Source organism: Cervus canadensis, chromosome 6 (genome assembly GCF_019320065.1).
Source record: "Cervus canadensis isolate Bull #8, Minnesota chromosome 6, ASM1932006v1, whole genome shotgun sequence".
In the NCBI taxonomy this organism is placed as follows: Eukaryota; Metazoa; Chordata; class Mammalia; order Artiodactyla; family Cervidae; genus Cervus; species Cervus canadensis.
This window is the reverse complement of record NC_057391.1, coordinates 81226299-81249074: the sequence shown is the minus strand read 5'-3', so window position 1 is coordinate 81249074 and position 22776 is coordinate 81226299. Positions and strand designations below refer to the sequence as shown.

Here is a 22776-nt window from a genome sequence, read left to right as displayed (position 1 = left end):
CACGTTTAGCACGGCTCCCACCACCAGCTCCTTCTCCCTTCCAGGTGGGCAGCTACTCAGTCTGGCTTCTGAAAACATGGCCCTGATGGGGACCTCACGGGGGCAGGCCTCTGGACAAATCTCCAGCCCTGGAGCAGTGACGGGGCGTGCCCAGCACCGATGATGACCCACCCTGGGGACTTCTGCTTCTCACTAGTCCCCAGGGAAACGCTGCTGTTCCACAAGGAAGGCTCATGAGCGCTGCAGCTGCAAGGGACCTGAGGAAGGCAAGCTGCATGGTGGGTCCTCTGCACATACCAGCTAAAGTGGGTGACACTGGGCGACTGAGGCCAGGCCCAGCTCTGACTGCGCTTTGGCAAGGGAGCCCACGCCCTCCTCCAAGTTCCTGCTTTCAGCTCCAGCCTGGAGCCAAGAGCAACAAAGACAATGTGACCAATGATAACAATTTTTTAAAACTAACCCAACACTGGCTTTGCCTTATATTCTTTTCAAAGCATGTGTACATTTCCATTGTCTCCGCTGACCACCCCCCACCAACACTCCAGAGTGATGGTCAAATGTCATTATTCAATACTTCCATGATTAATCACTCTTCTCATGCCCCTTGAAGAACCAGAGACAGGTTTAGCATCCTGACCTAGCCCAGTGCTTCTCAAACATTAATGTGGCCGTGAATACCCTGGTGTGTGTGTGCGGGGGAGTGGGGGGGGGCAGTTTTTTTAAAATACAGGTTCTGATTCAGAAGATCTGGGGTGGGGCCTGAGATTCTGCATTTCTAACAACCCCAGGGTGACATGGATGCTACTGGTCCTCAGACCCCACAGTAAACAGCAAAGCTTAGGTCACATGGCGAATTTAGGGCTAGACCTGGGAAGCTAGTTTAGTTGGTAAAGAATCCGCCTGCAATGCAGGAGATGCCGGTTCAGTTCCTGAGTTGGGAAGATCCCCTGGAGAAGGGAAAGGCTACCCACTCCAGTATCCTGGCCTGGAGAATTCCATGGACTGTAGTCCATGGGGGTCGCAAAGAGACACGACTGAGCAACTTTCACTTTGGGATGCTAACCCAGGCATCCTACACTCCCCAAGATCCTGCCTGGGGAAACAAGGCTTGCTCACCTCACTCTTCACGGGCTGGGGCCTCTTGCCCAGTTTCACCTCCAGGAAGTGCAAAGGGGCGATCATGGCCCCGATGTTGCGGATGTCGGCGTATTTCAGCTCCTCTGCAGTCAGAGCTGAGCTGGGGAGTCCGGTCAGGGGGCCAAGCCCTGGCAGAGAGCCCGCAGTCACGGAAGGGTCTGGGATCTGCCCAGGCATCATAGCAGGAGGAGTGGCAGTCCAGCCTGGAGTGGACAGAAGAGCAGGACAGGCACGGTCAGCCAGGTGAGAGCTTCCATGGGGGGCTTAAGTCCCAAGTCTTGCCGGGACCCCACCCTTTCTTTCACCAGTGTCCCCCTAAGCCCCTTTTCCACCCCAAGTTGCTCTTTCTGCCCTTACATCCATCCATTCTGTTATCGAGAGAAACTTGCTCAATCAACTCACACCAAGGTTATTGGCACCTAGGCAATACTTGACCCAATCACAGGCCACATGGATTCAGCATTTGCTCTGTGCTAAGCACTACAGTCATCCTTCCACCAGCCCCAAAAGACTAGGTCAGAGCCCAGGACATGGAGGAAGAAGGAAAGCTTAGAAAGAGAACTCACTACAGACTGAACACTTTAAAGCTGGTAGAGCTGGATTTAGACTGCAGCTCGCTGCCTCCGAAGGGAATGGATCAGAATGGAGGCACATCAAGCACCTTTGCACATGTTTAAGAGGGAGCTATTTTGAGGCTGGCATGGTGCCTCCCCTCCAATCACACATCCCATTCTGCCTACTTGTTAAGACACCCTGAATACAAGATGAAGCAAATTGAAGTTAACAGTGTGTGTGTGTGTGAGTGCGTGCACCTGGCATCTATGAGGAAGCGACTGAGGCAAAGGAGATGGAATTAATTAGCATGTGCTTTCCCCGTGGAGCCCAGGACAAGAAAAGTCCTCCACGGGCTCTTCACTCTCAAAACAAACACATATTCTAGCTCCTCCAGACTCAGAAGGTGTGCAAAGGAAGACAGATTCAGGCATGAAAGAAAGACATAAATTAGACAGGTCAGCACCCAGGGAATTCTTATTTCTTTCTTCCTTTCACTGGGGGAAGCTCATGGATAAGAAACGATCACTTCAAGGCACAGATGGCAGCGAAGAAACCTTGTCTGCCAGTAACGCCAGACTTTTCGGTCACTTCTGGGGCTCCTACCCATCCATTCAACCATCCATCCATCCATCCATCCAATTGTCAACTACCTACTATGAGCTGAGAGGCACCAAGAATAGCATGGAGATCAGTTGTACACATTCTTGGCTTCTAGGCAGCCTTGTAAGTGGTATTTGAGCACAAAACTGCTTCTGGATTCTAGTCCTGTAAAGAAAATCATTTCTCCTCACCGCCCCCCTTCCTGCCTCTCTGCACAGGGCTATCAAATCAACATTTCATCTGTCTTGGAAATCCCGGGGGGAGAAGCTCTGGCCCATCTCTCTATCTTCCCTCTCTTCCCACAGAGAGGGGTGTATTTAGCAAGACAGGGAAGACGGGACGTCCTTCAGACCTCACGCCTCTGCTGGGCAGTTACTCCTGTGGCCACGCTGTCTGGGTCTCTCTGCCTCCCGTGAGAGTGGCCCGGGAGGGTGACCCACATCAGCCACCTTCATTCAGGCTCTCACGTCTAGATTCAAGGAGAGCAGCGTATTAGTGAGGCCACTCGGGTCATGAGCCCAAGTCACCTTCTCCATCTCCACGTCACTTCTAAAGGTGAAATTTGGTTCCCTATCCAACCCTGTGTTTCTTTCTCAATTGGTTCTGCACTTTGAGGGGAAAAACATGTTGGTGATTTGCACCCTGAGACCACCAAGACTTCCACTGGACATCAACTTTCTTGAAAGAAAGGCACTTGTGAGCAGACAGTGGGCCTGCCATTTCATCCTCAGCACCAGCCGCATCTGCCATGAAGCCTTCTGCACACAGCGCCCCACCTCGCGCCCCAGTTTACACTTGGGCCCCAGGCTCTTTCCTCTGTGCTCTCCTGCTCTGCCTCCCACACCTGGCCTCTCAGCACCCCCGCTTCCCCACCCCACATCCTTTCTCCCCTTCCTCAGCACCCAGTGTCCCCTGGGCCATTCTCAGAAAAGGATCTCAGGCTCATCCACATAAAGTTATAGTCCTAGAGCTAGAGGAGGCCCTGTGCTCATCTAAACCACATCCTCATTTTGTACAGAAGGAAACAAGCTCAGAGGGTAAATGACTTGCCCAAGGTCACATGGCTATAGAGCGACAGAGCTGGACTCCTGGTCCCTGGATTTTAGAATCAGAGCTTTCTCACTCCACCCTTTTTGTTCCCCCTCCGGTGGTCCAAGAAATGTTAGTGCAGAAGGAATGACCTTCTAAGGGTGGATTTTCAGACATCAGCCCACAGTGGAGGATCATTCTCTTGCACAGAGGACCCTCCACTCTGCCTTCCATGGAGATCCAGGTTCGAGAAGTTCCCCGAAGAACTACATGGCAGGCTAGGCAGAAGCCCAGACATAGAAGAAACAGACCCCGGGACCTCTTATATGTGATTGGTCAATGTGCTGTGACCCTCCCTAGTCCTGGGCTGGACTGGAACCCAGGTTCGGTGATAAAGTCACTCCCTCCACCCTCTGGGGCTTCCCTGGTGGCTCAGATAGTAGAGATTCTACCTGCAATGTGCGAGACCCAGGTTCCGTCCCTGGGCCAGGAAGATCCCCTGGAGAAGGGAATGGCAGCCCACTTCAGAAATCTCGTCTGGAGAATCCCATGGACAGAGGACCCTGGCAACCTACAGTCCACAGGGTCGCAGAGAGTCAGACAAGACTGAGCAACTAACACTTTCACTTTCCACCCTCTGGAGCCAGGCCTGCAACGCAGAGGGGGCAGCAGGCTGCCAGGCCAGAAGGCTGCTCCAGGGCACAGTGGGTGAGTCACATGTCTTCTGGGGACTCCTCCAGGGAGAATAAGAAAGGGTCAGTATAAGGACTCACTCCTGTCTGGATAAACCATACCTAGGATCTTCCCGACCCAGGGATCGAACCCATGTCTCTGACGTCTCCTGCACTGGCGGACCGGTTCTTTACCATTAGCTCCGCCTGGGAAGCCCAATTTCAGGCTACCTGAGCCAAACCGACAAAGGAAACTCATTTCTTCTTCTCAGAAAAGAAAAAAAACAGCAAAACCCTACAACACCCCACCCACACCCCCCGCGCCCTTTCTAGACCTGAACTGATGCTACGAAGAGTCAGCAATCCCAGGAAGGATGTTTAACTGAGCAGGTCAAAGTGGACAGGAGATGGGAAACTTGACAATGTTCTATACCTGGTGCTTCAGCTGAACACCAACCCCTAACAGGGGAGGGAGGCACCACGCCTCGGTATGGAGCAAAGCAAAATAGACTGCAAGGTCCTCCCCTTGGCCCGAAGCCCCAGAACCTCCCTGGAGTGTAAGGACCCACGCACGTGGCAAAATGTGCCATGTGGCCACTTAGCCAGTGGAGGGTGAGCAACAGACATGCCTGTTGTTGCCCCATGGGACCCCATGCCTGCATCATTTATGGCACAGAAAGGGTATTCCACAAATACTTGTTGAATGAACAAACGAATGAAGGATACGTTCATGGGGGAGCCAAATTCAGTGAGTTGGGTGAGGATTTGTCTCTGGAGGTTTAGACGCTCGTCATCCACCTCCAGACCATGCGCTCCCACAGTAGCCCCCAAGAAAAACCCGCCAGAGGCTTCTGGATGTTTCCTTGCCTAAGCCATCTCAGGAGATGGAAGCCAGACGCCTCTGTGTTCCGGGAACGATAGGCTCGGCTTGCAGCTTCTGTTTATTTTCATACAGATGGTATAAATGAGACACTAACAAATGATCCCAAAGTATAATGAATTCCCTGCTACCGTGAGAACCCCCCCTGCCAGAGGGAGCACCTCCTGGGAGCAGCAGCCACATGAATTCTTGCCATTCCTGCTTCCTTGTAAACCCACCCCAAGGACAAGCCTCACTCAGGGGGATCAGGCACCAGGCTTTCCTTTGCAGAAGTGAAAAAAAAAAAATCTCCCTCTCCTGTCCTTCCCCTCAAGGGCGCCCCTAAATGCTCAGATATAAACCACAAAGTCCTTAACACATGCCATTCCAAGGAGACAACCACAACAGCTGACTTCCACCAGCGAGAAGTCATCCTACATGGCTCCAGGGGCGGGGTGGGGGGGCAGAGAGGGAGGAGCTGGAGCAGCTGCCTCTCATAATTGGATCCCCATTAACTGGAAAGAGCTGGCTGACAAGCCCTGGCTGAAAGGCAACTTGGGTGATTTGAAAACTAAAACAATTTGCAATGATTTAGGGATCGACTAGAAGGTGTGTGTGTGGGAGGCGGAGTGGGGTGGCAGGGAACCCACAACAGTCAGGAGGAACTGACCCACTTCAAGGAAGACAGACGGAAGATGACAAGAGGTGAAATCATCTCCCAGACTGGTTGTTCCATAAACAATTTAGTGGGAAAAGGAGAACTACACAGCAGGAGATTTAAGGGAAGAACTCAGAGTGTTGCCCTTTGGGCCCAGGGGTCCATATGTAAGATAAAGATCCTCCATGCCTCCCATGACATGGAGGACATCCTCCATGTCTCATTAGTAACTGGGCTGCATAAAGAGCAGACCCTATATGCTGACAGAAGAGCCATATTGGCAAATAGCGCCTGTGCCTCAAAAGAGAGGCCTAGAATCCACACAGACTTTGGCAATTTGGGACACTGACCAGGAACGACCTGGAAACTAGCCAGTGAAGAAAAACTGGGTACTGCATAGATCCAAGATGAGACAGACAAGTAAGGCATAAATGAGACAGAAAACATTCTGGAGGTCACAATGGATCCTAAGCTGTTGTTGAGCCTAAGATTTGGGATGGTCTGATGCAGCTCCCTAAAAGCCAGCTTGAAAGAAACAGGGGCCAGGTGGATCCAAGGGGGAAAGAACTTAAAGAAAAGATCTGATATGTCTCTATCCTGACTTCCTCAGGGACTTGTAGGCACATGGTTTGGGGGCGCTGCCTTATACAAGTAGAAAAAAAACCACAAAACACTTCAAGTTCCAAAAAGGGGCCCTAATGGGAGACATTAAGACGAAGAGTCATTCTAGCCAAAAGAAGGAAGTGTAGAGATGTTTTTCCCTCTTATTTTCTTCTCTTGTTTACTGTATGTAAACCTGTAAGATATTATTATATTTTTTAATGGGAGAATCTATAAATAAACAACAGTCTTGCTTTAATGGGTCCCAACTTCTGAAAGGCTATTCTTATTAGAAAGTTCCCAATAATTGGCATCTCCATCTAAAGTGGCAAAGACAGATTTTTTTTTTTTTCAAAAAGACAGGTTAAGAGAAAGTTAGAATCTGCCTCATGAACTTTCTGCCCATAAAAATGAAAGTTTAAGGATGGCTCTAAAATCCCTGGGGGTTAGCTCCCTTCCAAGCAAATAGCTGGCCTGGGCGGGCATCAGGAGCCAGAAATAGTGGTGCAAATAAGTGCTGCTGGCCCAAGGCTGCAAGGCTTGGTGCAGAAAGTGGAGGTGAGTGAGAGCAGGTCAACGAGCAATGGAGTTCATAGGATCAGACCCCAGGAGCGCTAGTGGGGTTGGAAGTCGAGAGCAAGCAGCTGGCAACTGAAATCAACAAGAGCGACTTGGAGGTCTTGGGAGCTGGAGCCTCGGAAGATTCCCAGGAGGAAGCTGTGGAAGGCAGAAGTCCATGGCAGGGGGTAGGGGTCAGAGAGTGCAGAAAGGTGCCAGGCCAGACATCATAGCACTAACGATCATGAATCTTGGAGAATTAAACACCAAATCTGTTCCTGGAGCTAAGGAGTTATCTGGGATGACCTCTCTCCTGGAATCTGAAATGATGCAGGCCAACCAGCTTCCAAAAGACAAGGAGATCCAGGAGGCAAGGAGGAAAAGGTAGAGAATGCTCCGAGATGGAGCGCAAGGGCAAGCAGCAGAAGACCACCTCCGACGGCAGGCTCAGCTCTGCAGGCAGGAGAGTGAGGCAGGTTAAAAGTGGAAACTCCAGAGACAGATCATCTGAGTATGAATCCTAGCTCTGCCCCTACTAGCTGTGTGACCTTGGGCGAGTTCCCCAACCTCTCTGTGCCTCCCTTTCCTCTGCTGCACAGTGGGACTAATCACCTTACTTTCCCTGTAAGGCTGAGAAGAAGATTTAATTAGTTAACACTTGGAAAGCACCTTGATCAGCACCTGTGAGCGTGACGTCAGTGTGGCTTCGAGCGCCTTCCTTCCTGGAGCGACACTAGTGCTGAGTGAGCCCTCGAGGTTCCTCCCAGTTCCCATCGAACACCAATCTCCCTATCCTACGGCCAAGAAGAGGATTCACGCCACCATCATCCAGAGGATTCTCTGCTCTTCTACTTCCCAACTCAAAACCTCAAGAGGGCAGGACCACCCTGCATCCAGGCAGTTATTACAGAAGAGAAACAACAGGTGGCAGATCGGGGTTGGGTACAAAGGTGCGGAAATGAGACCCAGCACCTGCCCTCTGCCTCGGTTTCTCCTAAGTGCTTCTCCATCTCACAGGCCAGGACACAGCTACATAGATCACTGGCAACAGGGCGCTCCCATGGCTGGGTTTCCACGCCCACCTCCAGAAGCAGAGGGCCAGCATCTGCTGTGTCCTTCAACTCACTATACCCCTGCATTGCTTAGAAGGGGTCACTCCTCAGATCTTCATAAGAAAAAATGAGGGGTGGCATGTGTCAGAAGAAGCTCCTGACATAGTGTGAGCCCAACCCAGCCATGAAAGAAACTAGAATATCTCCCCAAGAAAGGTTCTTCCCTGGAGACCAGGGAAATGCTTTGGACAAGCCCTGCCTATAAGCACAGTTTTCTCTCCTGCCTAATGTAGGTGCTCAATAAATACACAGTAAGTCATTTCTGCCTGGATCCTTATTCTGAGCAGCAAGAAGCAGCTGAGAAGGAACTGTCTCTGGGCCTCCTAGCCTCTCTTCCCTCCTCACCCTGTCTTGTTCCTCGGTGCCAGGAGTTCATACTATGATACACAGCACAGACACACACCCAGCCTGTGACTGATCCTTTGGCCCTTTTATTAAAAAAAATATGCCATCAGCCAGTTAAAGCTTTAGAAATGGAGCTCCACAAATGGAATCCCATGAGTAGAAGCAAGAAAACAGACTAAAAAAAAAGAGAGGGGAAAAAAAAAACCCAGAACGGTGGGCTCTGGCCGGGCCTCCCACAGCCAGCAAAGAGAGTAAAGAAACACAGGCCGAAAATTCCAACCCTAGGTCGCTAAGGCATTTGTCTCTGCTGAGTTTCGAGAGACCAAACCACACACACGCACAAGAGTGAGCACACACACACACACAAACACACACACACGTATGTGTACACACACACACACAGGCATACAGAGCTTGGCAGCCTGCAAGTTCCAGAGCTGGTAACACAAACCACGGAACCTACTGCCAAGACAAGCAACAGAATGAGCCAGGCCCAGTTTCATTGGCCACCATACGCTGCATATGGCCCGGGACGCAGCCAAAACAGTGTTCTCACCCTCCTCAAAGGCATAGGAGACCCTCTGTTTTCAAACACACCTCCACAGAGCCTTAATTAAAGGAAAATGGAAAAATAATGTGCCCACTGCTCTCCCCCTGCCTATATAGGTATGCACACACACATACCCATACACACTCTAGTTTTCTCTTCCTCCCATTTCGGTTTCCAACATAATTCATTCACATGGAAAAAAAGCAAACTGCATCCTGCAGCAGAAAAGCAGAAAAGAATGTAGCTTGCCCTCAGCCCTGGCTCTGACTGCTCAAGTTGAGCTGGGCCTGAATGAATACAGAGCAGGCCAACCTAGAGTCTGCACTGGCCCCTTCTTTCCAGAGCGGAGCTGGAAACAGAGACACTTGTGTGAGAGACAGCCCCGTTGCAACATGAGCAACCCCATGACAAACAAGGCCTGGAGAGCCTAGCCTGTCTCAGGGTTCTGCCAAGGGTCTGGCAGGTTGGAAAAGAGGCCTACACATCCTGCAAACAGGTGGGAGAGGCAACGACAGATGCTGGTGGCTGCAAAAGCTAGGCAGCAAGTGAATGCAGAGATTCTTGTCCAAGTTCTTCCTTGGGGGACACTGTCACCAGTTATCAACACATCTCCTTGGAGGTGGCTGCAACCAACCCAGGAAAAAAGTCAGAAGCCTCTACATCCATGCCTTCCAAGTGAAAGTGAAAGTGTTAGTTGCTCAGTCGTGTCCGACTCTTTGCAAACCCATGGACTGTAGCCCGCCAGGCTCCTCTGTCCATGGAATTCTCCAGGCAAGAATATTGGAGTGGGTAGCCATTCCCTTCTCCAGGGGGTCTTCCCGACCCAGGGATCAAACCTGGGTCTCCTGCATTGCAGGCAGGTTCTTTACCATCTCAACCAATCCATGCCTTCTAGCTGCCCTTCAAATCTCACAGCACCCAGCTCTTCAAGAAGATTCTGGGGCTACCTACAGCTCTGAACCAAAGCCAGAGTAGAAGGGGAACAGAAGAGTCTTTGAGAAATCCGTTCTTGATGTTTTAAACAAGGAGAAATCTTAATCAGCCCGAGGCACGAGAACAGATTGTGCTTCTCTTCCCTGGTCGTCAGGTTTATATAAAATCAGAGTCATGCTCACACCTAATACCTGGCTAAACTCTCCCCTAGAAACCTGTGAAGGAAGATAAGGCGTCCATCCAAACTGCAGCCAGATTGGCAGGGAAGATGAAAGCAATGGGAGGTGTTTTTAAAAACCCTGGGGGAAGGCAGATGACATGTGAACACAGTTTTCTGCAAGGCCTTAAAGGACAAGTGGGCACCCAAGCATGGTTCCAAGCTCCAGTTTCTCATGTTCCCCAAACCAAGACCCTGAGGACAGTCCACCGAGATTTAAACCTGGGAACACACACTGGTCTGCAAACTCTTTTTTGAGAAGCAGACCTGAACCCAGCTGCTCTGAGCACGTGTGCTCAGGCCACAGCCCAGTGCCCTAGATGCCAGGGGGGGCGGGGGGCAGCACAGTGTGCAAGGGTCAGGCAACCTTGCCCCCCCCAGCTGACTCAAGGGATCAGTCGAGTTCCTCCACCAGCCTCTCCATCTCCAGCCGCAGGGACAGCCCATCCTCCCTGCCGAAGAGCAGAGGGCCTCCCTGTCCCACCCCCGACCCCACCACTGACCTAGGCAAAACTTGGGACTGCAACCCCGGGATCAGGGGTCCAGGCCGTATAAGTCCTAACCGTTCAGGCTCTTTTGAGGGGCGAGGCAGGAGAGAGCCGTCTAAACTGGGCTGGGCCGGAGAGGAGGGGCTGGTTACCTAGCGCAGCCGGCTTGACTCCTTATGTAACCTGGCTTGGCAGCTGGGGGAGCCCAAAGGGGACCCGGCCGCCCCTAGACCCTCCCCCACGTCCCCCTCCGAGAGGGGGAATCCCCGAGCAATGGCCCTGAGAGAAACCCTCTTCATTGTATGGAGAGCCCAGCCCTTGTCGGCGCCCTCCTCCAGGTCCTCAGGGAGCCGCGCTTCCTCCCTGCGAAGGGGAGGGGCGGGCACGACTTGCCCAGCAGGTCCCTGTCACCCCTCCACCACCGGCACCCTTGCACCTCCCGGGCCTTCAACCCTCCATCTCCACCCCGGGGCAGTCTTCTCCCCACTCACCCGCCTTCCCCGCCGCGCGAGAGCACCTCCCTGCAAAATGCACGGGGGAGGAGCGCGCGGAAGGGAGGCAGAGAGACCGCCTCGGCAGTCCCGGGAGCGGACGGAGCCTCCCGTCCCAGGGCGGGAACCAAAGAAAAAGCCACCGGCTCGCGGGCGCTTAGCGGGAGCGGGTCCGGGCTGCAGAGCGCCCCCTCGCCGGGGCCGCGCGGGCTCCCAAGGCTGCCGGAGCCTCCCCGCGGGGCTCGGGTTCCGGGGGCTCCGGCGCGCTCCGCCCGCACTGGCGGTGAGGGGTGTGCGGCCGTCCCAGGTGCCCGCAGCCGGCGCGCCCCACCCCTCCAGCCCGGCGCCCCCCGGCGCGCGCTCGCCCTCGCACCCACCGTGCAGAAGCCGCGGGCGGAGGCGGCGCCCCCGGGGCCAGGGCCCGGCTGCAGGCGCCGTGCCCGCTCAGCGCCGCTGCCGCCCGGCCGCCGAGCTCCGCCCGGTGCCGAGGCCCGTCCCGGCCCGGGAGCCGCCGCGGCGCCAGCCCAGCCGCCGCCGCCGCTGCAGCGCCCCCCCTCCGTCGCGGCCGCCGAGCGTCCCTCCCGCAGGCTGTGGCGGGCGGCGGGACGGGTTGCATCAGCCCCGGCTATATAGCGGCCCCTGGGCGGCGGGGAGGGGTCGGGAATGCGGAACCGGCCGGGCTGCCAGCTCCAGACGTCAGAGAGGGACGGAGAGGAAGGGAAGGAGGGGACAGGGGAGGACCGGGGGCGGGGGGGGGGGGGGGGCGGTGTGCATCGGGCGCTTCACACCCACTGACCTTCACCTCCCCCGCCGCCTCTCGCGCCCTCCTCCCGCGGCTCCTCACTCTCCTCCCCACCCTCCGGGGGCCGCCCCGGCCCCGCAGCGCCTGCCCCGGCTCCATCGCGGTCCCCCCCCACCCCGGCCCCCCAGGCTCTCCAAGCCCGCGCGGTGCAGGAGCGCGCGCGAGGAAGCAGGACGCGGCCGGGCGATTATGTAAGAGCATCCCCCGCGCACCGCCGCCCGGCTTCCACCGCGAGACACGAGCTCCGGCCGGGAGAACCGAGAAGGCGGCGGCGGGACAAGTCCAGAGCTCTTTGGAGAGCAGATGTAGCCAGTGGTGAACCATCTTCCTCAATTCTTAGCTCTTTTTTTTTTTTTCCCAAACCGAGAGAGAGAGACAGAGAATTTCAACACATTTTCATCCTTGGACACTTCAGCACTGAGTGAGGAAATAATCTCGCAAGCCTGTTTGACTTTTCTATAGAAGGATGGGCAGAGGACCAAGGCGTTTGCTGGGTGCTTCTCCCCCGACCCACTGGCCCACTTGGCCACTTCAGCTGTCCTTAAGCCCCAGGGTGGTTCATTTCGAGAGACCTGCCTTCCTTGGGCAGCAACCTGAGCCCCTTTCCCTTTCCCAGTGGCTCACACAGTTTGCCCCCTAGTCTTCTCTTCCACCCAGGGACACTCCTGTGAGCAGCCCAGCCCTCAGCCCACCCCAAATGGCCTTCTTCCCCATGACAACTTCCATTGCCAACTGGACTCCTACCTTCATCCTCCTGGAGCGGCAGATGGTTAAGGGTGACTCCAGAGGAAATGTGTCCTCCCCGCTGCCTTCAGCGTGTAAACACACAGAGATGGGGAGCCCTCCAGCACGCATGTGGCGCCTGAGACCTTGGCATCGTGGTTTCTGTCCCCTTCCTCCAGACCCCTGGGTGCTCACTCAACCCTCCGCTTTTCTGCCTCAGCCAGAGAGGAGTGACAGTGTTTATATTCGGCGACCTTCAGCCTCCTTCTCAGGGTGATGTCAGATCATCACCCGCAGAAGAAAGGAAGTGAAAGAAAAAGTTCATGCCTTCTTGGAGTGCAGATGCTCAGAGCGAAAGAAACAACAAGCCTTAAGACAGATGGGAGCAAGCGAGCAGAGCCCAGCGAGCAGGTCTCTTCAACAGGAGGACAGTGAGGTCCTATTCTCCTTATGACCCCAGTGCAGGAAAGTATGTCTGGATCAGAGGACTGGTCTTATGGTGGGAAAGACAGACCAAGTCCCCATGACACTGACCATTTTCACCTTCACTGACAGCTCTCTCCCTCAAAGCATTGAAGTTAGCAAGTAAAAAGAAAGTAAGGCCCTGAAAGAAGGTACAATGGAAAATGAGTGGTAATTTGATAGTCTTGTGAAAGAACATGACTCTCAGCTCCAGAAAGGTCAACTACACCTTTTTACTACAGCATAAAGATCAAAGCTGGGTGCTGTGACACCAGCTTACATCGTTTCCCTGAGACTGAAGTCTGGACAGTTATATGGAAGAAAACAGTGAACAGGGAGAATGTTACTTTATGCATCTTCATCTGAGACTTTGGAAAAACAAACTGATCTATGTATTGTTCAGTCGCTCAGTCGTGTTGCTCTCTGCAGCCCCATGGACTGTAGCATGCCAGGCTTCCCTGTCCTTCACTATCTCCCGGAGTTTGCTCAAACTCATGTCCATTGAGTCGATGATGCTGATCTATGTGTGGGACTAATAATTAGTGTGTGTGGTTAGAGCAGTCCTCTCCAGGGTTGACTGGGCCACTGGCAGGCCAACTGGGCCTTTGCTTCATTCACAAATTAAATACAGTACAGGGGTGGCACAAGGGATAACTTGGAGGTCTTTAGCCCCTTCCATCTCCCTATAATATCCATTAGGTCTCCTCCATTATTTGATATGGATGCTTTTAAATTTTATATAGAATGTTATATAAACACAGCTTCAAGATCTCCAGCCACACGGTCCCCTACTCAGCTCCTCTGCTTAGTCATTGCTTCTGGAAGTCTCCGGAGGGAGAGATGATAAATTGACCCACTTATGTTCATATTGATCTGCTTCTCCTTACCTTGCTGTTGGAACCGTTCTACCACTGGCTGTTTGGGAGGGACAGGTGACCCAGCCTAAAGCAGTTTAAATTTAGGCTTCTATTCCTTGCAACTAAAAAAGTCCTGGTTAAAACATCTAGCCCCAGTCAATGCGTTACCTCAGAGCCTGCCATGTGTCCCAAGTTAGTCTGATGAGACTGGCAATTTTGTGGACCTGCTGGGAAGAGAAACTACCAAATTTGGACCTGAATCTGCCAGAAGCTACCGTGTAAGAGAGTCTACTGAGAGTGAAGCTAATGCAAAGAAGAGGAGAGGAGAATAACCAAGCCATGGAGGTCAAGACAGATCAAGTTCAGATGGCATTGTCTGAGTTCTTCAATCCAGCCATGCCTGACATTATTCCTGCCTCTGGAGTTTTTAGTTATAGAAAGCTGTACCTTATACCTTACCTAAGGCAGTTTGAATTTAGGTTTCCTATTCCTTGCAGCTAGAAAAGTTCTGATTAATACACTCTGTTTTGCTTTTCTGACTTATTTAGGTATTGTGTTTTAAAGCTTAAAGGGCACTGATGAGTCTCAGCCTGCATGTGCTTAGTTGCTCAGTCGTGTCTGACTCTGCGACCCCAAGGACAGTAGCCTGAAGGCTCCTATGTTCATGGAATTCTCCAGGCAAGAATACTGAAGTGGATAGCCACTGCTGTTGCCAGGGGATCTTCCCGACCCAGGGATCGAACCCGGGTATCCTGCATTGCAGGCAGATTCTTTACTGTCTGAGCTACCAGGGAAGCCCTGATGAATCCCAACCTCTTTGCAAACAGGAAAAAGTGCACTGGCAAGGAAAAGTAAGTAACTGCCCACACCTGTTCCTCCACTGTTCCTGAAGGAAGTGGTAATTCAGAGCAAACAACCAATTAACTAGTCTTCATGCTGAGAATTTACTGAAATTATATTTTGTGCCTGTGAGGTACACAAAGTTTAAGACATGATTCCTCACCTGTGCCTACCGCCCATCTAGTTAGGAAGGATGACATGAACACTTATAAACCGCTAGACCAAGAGTAACTAAAAGCTACTGAGTGACACTGACTATAAGCAACGTAGGAGTTCAGACAGGATGGTTGCACAATAGAAAAATCACTCATTCGTTGTTCCATTTTCTACTCAAACTGTACAGACCAAAAATTGCAAACTAGCAGCTGCCACGGTGAATTTGGCTTTGCTGGCTCAACCAGCAAAAAAAAAAACAACTCCCTTTTTTTAAAAAAAACTTATTAAAGATTTCAAAAATCTCAATTTCTGTGCTTTTGAAAAAAGTCAAAGGTAACATATAATAGTCAGTTTAAGAAATATACTTGGGCTTCCTTGGTGGCTCAGTGGTAAAGAATCCACCTGCCAATGCAGGAGACACAGGTTCAATCCCTGGTCCAGGAAGATCCTATGTGCTGCGGAGCAACTGAGCCTGCAGGCCACAACTACTGAGCCTGTGCTCCAAAGCACAAGAATCACATCCTGAGCCCACAGGCTACAGCTACTGCATCCTGCGTGTCCTGGGGTCCGAGATCCACAGCAAGAGAAGTCACTGCAATGGGAAGCCCACGCACCACGACAAAGAGTAGCCCCGCTCACCTCAACTAGAGAAAAGTGGCACAGCAACAACAAAGACCCAACACAGTCATAAATAAATAAATAAAATTGTATATATATATATATATATATATAAAGAAATAGACTCACAGACTTAGAGAACAAACATGGTTGGGGGGGCATAGCAGGGAGGGACAGTTAGGGAGCTTGGAATCAATGTGTATACACTGCTATATTTTAAATGAATCACCAGAAGGACCTACTATATATCACAGGGAACTCTGCTCAACATTATGTAACTACCTAAATGGGGAAAGAATTTGGAAAAGAATAGATACACATATAACTGAACCACTTTGCTTTATACCTGCAGCTAACACAACATTGTTAATTAACTGTACTTCAACAGAAAATAAAATGTTATTTCCCAGAAAAAAAAATCCAAAAACAAAAATATAGGTTAGGACAGGTTATGCTGCAGTAGTAAACATCCTCCAAAACTCAGTGGCTTAACACGAGAAGAGTTGATTCTTACCGCATAAGACTGCTGTGGATTGAGGTGGCATTCAGGGCAGCTGGCCTGCAGGTGATGGCTCAGTATGGCATCTCCGTATCAGCAAATGTGTTCCTGGTCAAGATGGCATGGAAAGAGAGAGAGGTGGAGAGGGCCGTGCACCAGCAGGTAAATATTTCCTCTTGGAGTAACATACATCACTTTAGTTTACATCTCATTGGCCAAAACAAGTCACATGGCCATTCTTAATTTCAAAGAGGTGGAGACATTCAGTCCTCCTATGTACCAGGAGAAGAAGAGAACTATGTACTAGTGAACGGTTAATATATATCCCATCATGAACTCTCTAATGGCAACAATGGGCTGCAGCCTACTTGAAGCTGTTCCCTTGGATGGGACTTAAACACCACAGTTTGCCACAGTATCCACCCAGCCTACTGGGGCATTTACATGGCTTGCCTGGCCTCTGGAAGCATTTGATTTTGCAGCTCCTGGTATAAATAAAACCATTCTCAATATCAGTCTTTCAGTGACCCTAGTGATCCATGGGGTTTATCACAAAGTTTTCAAAAATGAGGTTTTAAAAAATTAGCTAAATTTTAAAAATGCCACAGAGAGTTCTTAGGTGAAGGGCAGGATGGTATCATAAAATCAAACAAGAAGTTGAGATTGGCTGTTATATAGTCTACAAAATACAGAGACCTGTTTATGATGGTTTCTTCCTCCTACTTTCCCCTGGCTCAATGAAATATCTACAGGAGAGACCAGAAGTGAGCCTTCCACTCTCTTCCTTAGGGTAGGAGGAGAAGTCTACATGGTAGTGATTTGGGGTGGGGTGTGTCTGGTTTAAAGTTTTTTCAATTTCTCATATGTATGTATGTGTATATATTCATGGCTGAAGTATTTAAGAAGAAAATTTGAGTTGCCACTCAACCATCTGAGACCAAATACTGAACTACACTGAGCGGCTATATTACAGTTCAAAGTTCAGTTAGTCATTTAAATAATTTAGACACCTTTGTTTGAATGTTTGCTATGAGACATACACTATATGCCACTCTATTTGAGGGGGCAAAGCAAAAGGAAGATATCATCCTTGCCCATAAAGACGACAGAATAGAGGACCAAGAAGATGGATGATATTCATTAAAATGGGGAAATGAGGACTTAAGTGATCTAGGGAGGAGCTGATGCATTCTGCTCCCAGAATATTCTGTTTCAGCATATGTCTTGAAAACACCTGGGAGAACCTGAAAGGTCCATGTAGGGATGTCATTGTGTAAGTCATGCATATACAGGTGCTCCCTGAAGTTGACACCAGGATTGTAGGTAGAATCACCAAACTCCTTTAAAGATGATCTTTAGAAATATTGAATTTCAGATAGTAGGTGATTAACAAATTTTGAGTTAATGAATGAGTAAACAGAAGCTGGCCTAGGACTCAGTCTTAGGAGATGATGATAATTAACAAACTGGGGCTATAAGAGGAGGCAAAGAAGTTAGCAGACAAAGAGTACCCCCAGAAGCACAGAACCTCAAGTTTCCTCAGATCTCGTCTCCCTTGACACTTGAGTGGGTTCCCCACTGCCATGGAAGCCAAAATGCGTTGTCAGTATGGTCACATGTAACATAGAGAAGATCTGAGATGAGTCTTCTGTACTTGTTTAGATCTGAAAAGTACATTATAAATATAGGGATATAGATTCTAGAGGCCTCAAGTCATTTTTAAAAGAAGGAGTTTAATCTGAAAGCGTTGACATTATGCTATGAAAATGTTCCCACTTAGCACCCAAGGAATGCTGCTTCTAGAGAGATGGAGGACCCTTCTTCACGTTTTCCTTTCTTCTTAATCCCTGTCCCTTCATACCTACAAAATGTTACTATGGATTGGTCAAATTCCTCCATAAAATCTTTGGACCTCAGTTTCCCTGTCTGCTAAATGAGGACAATAATAGTGCCTACTTTAGAAGGTTGATGTGAGGATTCAGTGTGATACTTATTATTAATACCTTCCACACGTGGAGTTCAATAAGTTTGCCTGTATTCGTCATTATCCTCTTCACTACCATCCTCATTACGTTTTAGCCAACCCAAGCCCTACTGCTAAGTAACCATCTTAGATTTGTCAAACCTAGAGAGATTTCTCCCTTTTTCAACCTTGAGTAGCATATCCCCACCCATGTATCAGTAATCATATGCTATTTTAAATTATTCTCTCTTTTAAAATTTTTTTGTTTATTTGGCTGTGTTGGGCCTTAGTTGCATCATATCAGATCTTTCATTGAGACACACAGACTCTCTGGTTGTGGCTTGCAGGGTCAGTAGTTGCAGGCTTAGTTGCCCTGCAGCATGTGGGATCCTAGTTCCCTGACCAGGAATCAAACCCACATCCCCTGTATTGAAAGGTAGATTCTTAATCACTGGGCCACCAGGGAAGTGCCTAAAAGTGTTCTGTTTATTTCATATACACAGTGTCATTCCAGCATGCTTGAGGTTACCTGAGATGCAGGGATATCTTACATTTCTAAAACTCCTATAGCACCTGTCATATACTGACTTTGAGGTTGGCATTTAACAGCCACTTTAAATAAGTAGTGGGCATGAGTCAGAATATAATTTCTTTTGTATCCCCAATAATGTCGAAAGCACCCTGGACTCCCAGCACTTAAGGAATTTTCATCAAACAGATGCTGAGCAGAATATAAAAGATCAGTCACTCCTCATACAGCACACACTTGTGGAATATTTAAGTGAGGAAGGGGCTGTATTTTATAGATGAGGAAATTGAGGCCCACGCTGATGACATAGATCCAGCTGAACAAAAGTTATGATGGGAATAATTCTCGGGCCTCTCTTTATGCTCTGTGTTTTGAAACAACCACCAATAAAAAAGTTATTTCAGCAAATGTTTATCGAAGGGGGAAAAAAACGTCCCCGAGGTTTTCTGCTGGAGGTGGCGTTTCCTCTTACACTCAACAATTTTGGTGGTGTGGCAGAACGAGGTGTGGGAAGGAGCCAAGGGGAGGGGGGCCTATGACTGGGCTGTTGTGTGAGCCCCAGTGCGGGGGGAGGGATGGGATATTTCACTTCTAGGAAAGCTCTTCCAGCTCCAGGCAATCCAGGCCAGGTTTTGCCACCTGCTTTCCTAAGCACACCACCCTGCCTTGGCCCAAGGGTGCCTTCCAGAGAGCTCCATACCTGTTCCCAGGCCAAGCTCACAGAAATTCAACCCAGGAACCAGAAGAGCTCCCCACACTTGGAACCTGGGGAGGTTGGGGGGGGCGGGTGCTGCTGTCCCTGGGCAAGGAGGAGAAAACATTTGCAGTCATTAAATAGAACTCACTGCTGTTAGAAGGACACATCTAGGGCTGGCCGCAGGATGAGGCTCTGAGGGGGGCCGCTCGCCCTGCAGCCGGAGTCCTCCGGACAAGGCGCCTTTGGTAGCCCCGGCCAGGCTCACAGGCTCCCTTTCAGGTTTTATGCCCACATTTCCCTACCCTTGCCTCCCGCCAGTGTTTCTCTATCTCTTAAATATACCTCCCTAATCCTCTCCTTCCTCCTTTTTAAAGCCTGCCTTTCCTTTCAAATACTTCCTCAAATGCCAACTTGTTATTTTTGTGCCCTCCCCTTCAGGAGCCTTCCCCAGCGCTCTGACTGAAAGTACCCTTCAGACCACAGGGCTGGGTCTTCATTCATTCCTTCCTTCATTCATTCACTCAACAAATATTTGATTCCATGTGCAGGACTGTGGCGATACCATCATGAACAAGGCTGGCCCAGTTCTTTGATGAGTCAGTCATTAGCTAATTAACTAAATAATTACAACTGTGCAAAGGAGAATAAAGGGGTGTTACAAGATAGACAGAGAAACCAGTCTTTTTCTTCCTGGTCAGAGCCTCTTCTCCAAATCAGCTTGGTGCCCCAGGCCTCTTCCTCTCATCACAGGAGCAGGTGTCTTATCAGAAGCTTCCTAGGAGCTTGTTCCCTTCTCCCATAGGTGACAGTCTCAGTGCTCCAGGGGGTCCCCTCAGACTCCTCTGCCCAGCCCTAACTCTCCCAGACCTCTTCATCATCATGAGGTCTCAGGTTGTCACCCGTGGCCATCCACACGCAAGGTTTTCATCTGCTTATCTGATCTTCAAAGGTTAGCGCTTCTTGCAGGGCAGTAGAGCACAGTGGCACAGAGCATAGACTCTGGAACCAGACTGTCCCGTCTCTGATACATACTAACTGTGTGGCCTTGGGCAAGTTACTTAATGACTCTGCTCGATTCCATCATCATTAAAATGGGGGTGTGCGTGTGATAATACCCAACCCATAGGGGTACTGGGGGCTTCACTGTTGGCTCAGATGGTAAAGAATCTGCCTGTAATGTGGGAGACCTGGGTTCAGTCCCTGGGTCAGGAAGATCCCCTGGAGAAGGAACTGGCAACCCACTGCAGTATTCTTGCCTGGAGAATCTCATGGACAGAGGAGCCTGGCAGGCTAGAATCCATGGGTTCGCAAAAAGTCGACACAAATGAGCGACTAACACACACACATAGGGGTATTATAAAGGTTTAAATATATAAATATTCAAGGAGTTACTGCCTGCAAAGCACTTGGGACAGTGGTTAGCACAAGTAAGGGCTCAGCAAGGGAGTTCTTGGATGCTATAGTTTGAAACCCCCTTTGACAAGGTGTCCAGCCTTGGTCTGAACCCAGCTTGGGTCAGAGGCTCAGGGTGCTGCTTGTGTGGGAGAAGAGCTTGGACCTTTTTTAAAAAGACAAGACACTGGCAGCAATGAAGACTGCCTGGAAGCAAAATAGACAAGGGTGGTGAAGCCAGCTGGATGTGGGGCATGTGGATCTCAGGGATCTCAACGCCCTAAATCAGGGGCCATTCTGACTGTCTCTTGCTCAAGCAACAAGAAGGGAGCCCAGAGACCTGGTTTTGAGCAGGGCTCACCTACCTCCAGCTTCTTACTTTCTATATGCTGTGCTTAGTCGCTCAGTCATGTCCAACTCTTTGCAACCCCATTGACTGTAGCCCACCAGGCTCCTCTGTCCATGGAGATTCTCCAGGCAAGAATACTGGAGTTGGTTGCCATGCCATCCTCCAGGGGTTCACAGAAGAATGAAGGAAGCAATAGAAGATTCACTCTGAAAACAGAAACACCATATAATCATTCTATGCTGTTAATGTTACATATCCAGTTAAGATTTACTAAACCCATTCCGGAAGCTAGCCAAGGTACTAGGAACTAAGGGGTTCATATTCTTTTTTTTTTTTTTTGGCAGAAAGTCCCTTGGACTGCAAGGAGATCCAACCAGTCCATCCTGAATATTCATTGGAAGGACTGACGTTGAAGGTGAAACTCCAACACTTTGGCCACCTGATGCGAAGAACTGACTCATTTGAAAAGACCCTGATGCTGGGAAAGATTGAGGGCAGAAGGAGAAGGGGACGACAAAGGATGAGATGGTTGGATGGCATCACTGACTCAATGGATGTGAGTTTGAGTAAGCTCTGGGAGTTGGAGATGGACAGGGAGGCATGGCGTGCTGTAGTCCATAGGGTCGCAAAGAGTCGGACATGACTGAGCGACTGAACTCAACTAAACTGATGCTGCCTGTGCGATCTTAGTCTCTCTACCAGGGTTGGAACCCCTGTCCCCTACATTGGGAGCACCGAGTCTTAACCACTGGACTGCCAGGGAAGTCCCAGGGGGTTAATGTCTATGTGTAAAAGCTTAGTTTCTGGTTCTTAGAGGTTTCTCATTTGGGACTTGGCCTCTCAAAGAAGAAAGAGCTTTTCCAAGCCACAGGGCTTAGTAATCATGGTCTCAGAGAGAAAGCTCCCTTAAGGAGGCACCATTGCCCATCACCCCTGCCCCCCACCACTGTTACTGAAGCATCAAAGTAAAGCACAGGTGTGGTCAGGGGGTTGGCTGCCAGCCTCCTCTAAGAGCAGCTGGTGGACCCAAGTCCACACATGCCCCCATTTGGCCAGGCTCATCCAGCCCGGACAGCTGCACCCTCTCCCTGGGGGAAGGCTCCCTGCCTTGGGCTAGTGTGGAACTGTAGCCAGGTGCCATTACATCCCAGGCTCAGTCTCTGTGTTAACAGAGATGAGCAAGGGCCCATAGGCCCACTCAAAGGAAGTTAGTCAGGTGCTCTTTAAAAGACATCATGAGCAGTAAAACAGAAATCAAAATAAAATGGCGGAAAGACAGAGCTCTTCCCACCAATCGAAGAATATGGTTTCTTCCGCACTCAATTTTTAAGGTCAGAAAAACCGCTTCCTTAGACACCCCCTTGCATCTCATTGGCCAGATTTAGTCACACGCCCATCTCTAGACCAATCCCTGGCCAGGGTGCTAGGTTGATTATGATCAGCCTCATTCCTTGGAGGCGGCAGGGATACCGGAGCTAAGTAGAAGCTCTGCCAGCCGAGAAGGCAGAGGTGGGGAGCTAGACATGCAACTTCCAGCAAAGGGAGAAAGTGTTAAAACTTAAAGGATGGAGCATGGCTTTGAAGCCAAAGAACTGGGTCCAAATGGTGCCTCTTACCAACTGAAAAAAGTTGAGTGGGATCCTTTATCTCTGAGAGCCTCAGGTTCCTCTAACAAGGCTGTTGTGAAGGTCAAAGGAAATAATTTAATGTTCATGCAAGCCCCTGGCAGACTTTAACATCCTATGAGACAGATGCCTCTACAATTATCACTACCAGTGAAATGGTGATGCAAGTGGATCTTCATGGAAGGGAAAGTGGCTGGAGTTGCCTGTTAGGGGCACTCATTTGGTTTCTTTACAGGCTGTGGCTAAGTGACCCTTTTTGGATGAAGTTGACTACTGTATATACTACTTGATCTTAATTACCTTAATACCTGGTTCATTCTCTATCCGAAAGCAATATATATCAATTAAAGTTCTTAGGTCCTTTAAAAAGCAATCCTAATTGCAGTGCAAATGCACATGTGTAAATCCCAAATTCAATTATGCTAATAGAGCTATTGGGGAGAATGTCCAATAAACATTAA

The 22776-nt window shown here is 50.1% G+C and overlaps 1 protein-coding gene across 3 annotated transcripts in view; it reads right to left on the bottom strand.

Annotated features, from left to right (window-relative positions):
• The window catches only part of JDP2 (Jun dimerization protein 2), a 42593-nt gene extending 30073 nt beyond the window's left edge, over positions 1 to 12520 (bottom strand). Inside the window, exons 1-2 of one of the 3 annotated variants that reach the window (XM_043472590.1) lie at positions 12350 to 12520; positions 1117 to 1340 (exon numbers count right to left, since the gene is read on the bottom strand). In XM_043472590.1, the coding sequence (XP_043328525.1) occupies positions 1117 to 1317 (201 nt within the window). In that variant the 5' untranslated portion in view covers positions 1318 to 1340; positions 12350 to 12520. Of the gene's footprint in view, positions 1 to 1116; positions 1341 to 10803; positions 10828 to 11180; positions 11437 to 12349 lie in introns of those variants that run through there. The other 2 variants (XM_043472588.1, XM_043472591.1) reach the window with 2 other exon arrangements.
• Between the last annotated feature and the right edge of the window lie 10256 nt (positions 12521 to 22776).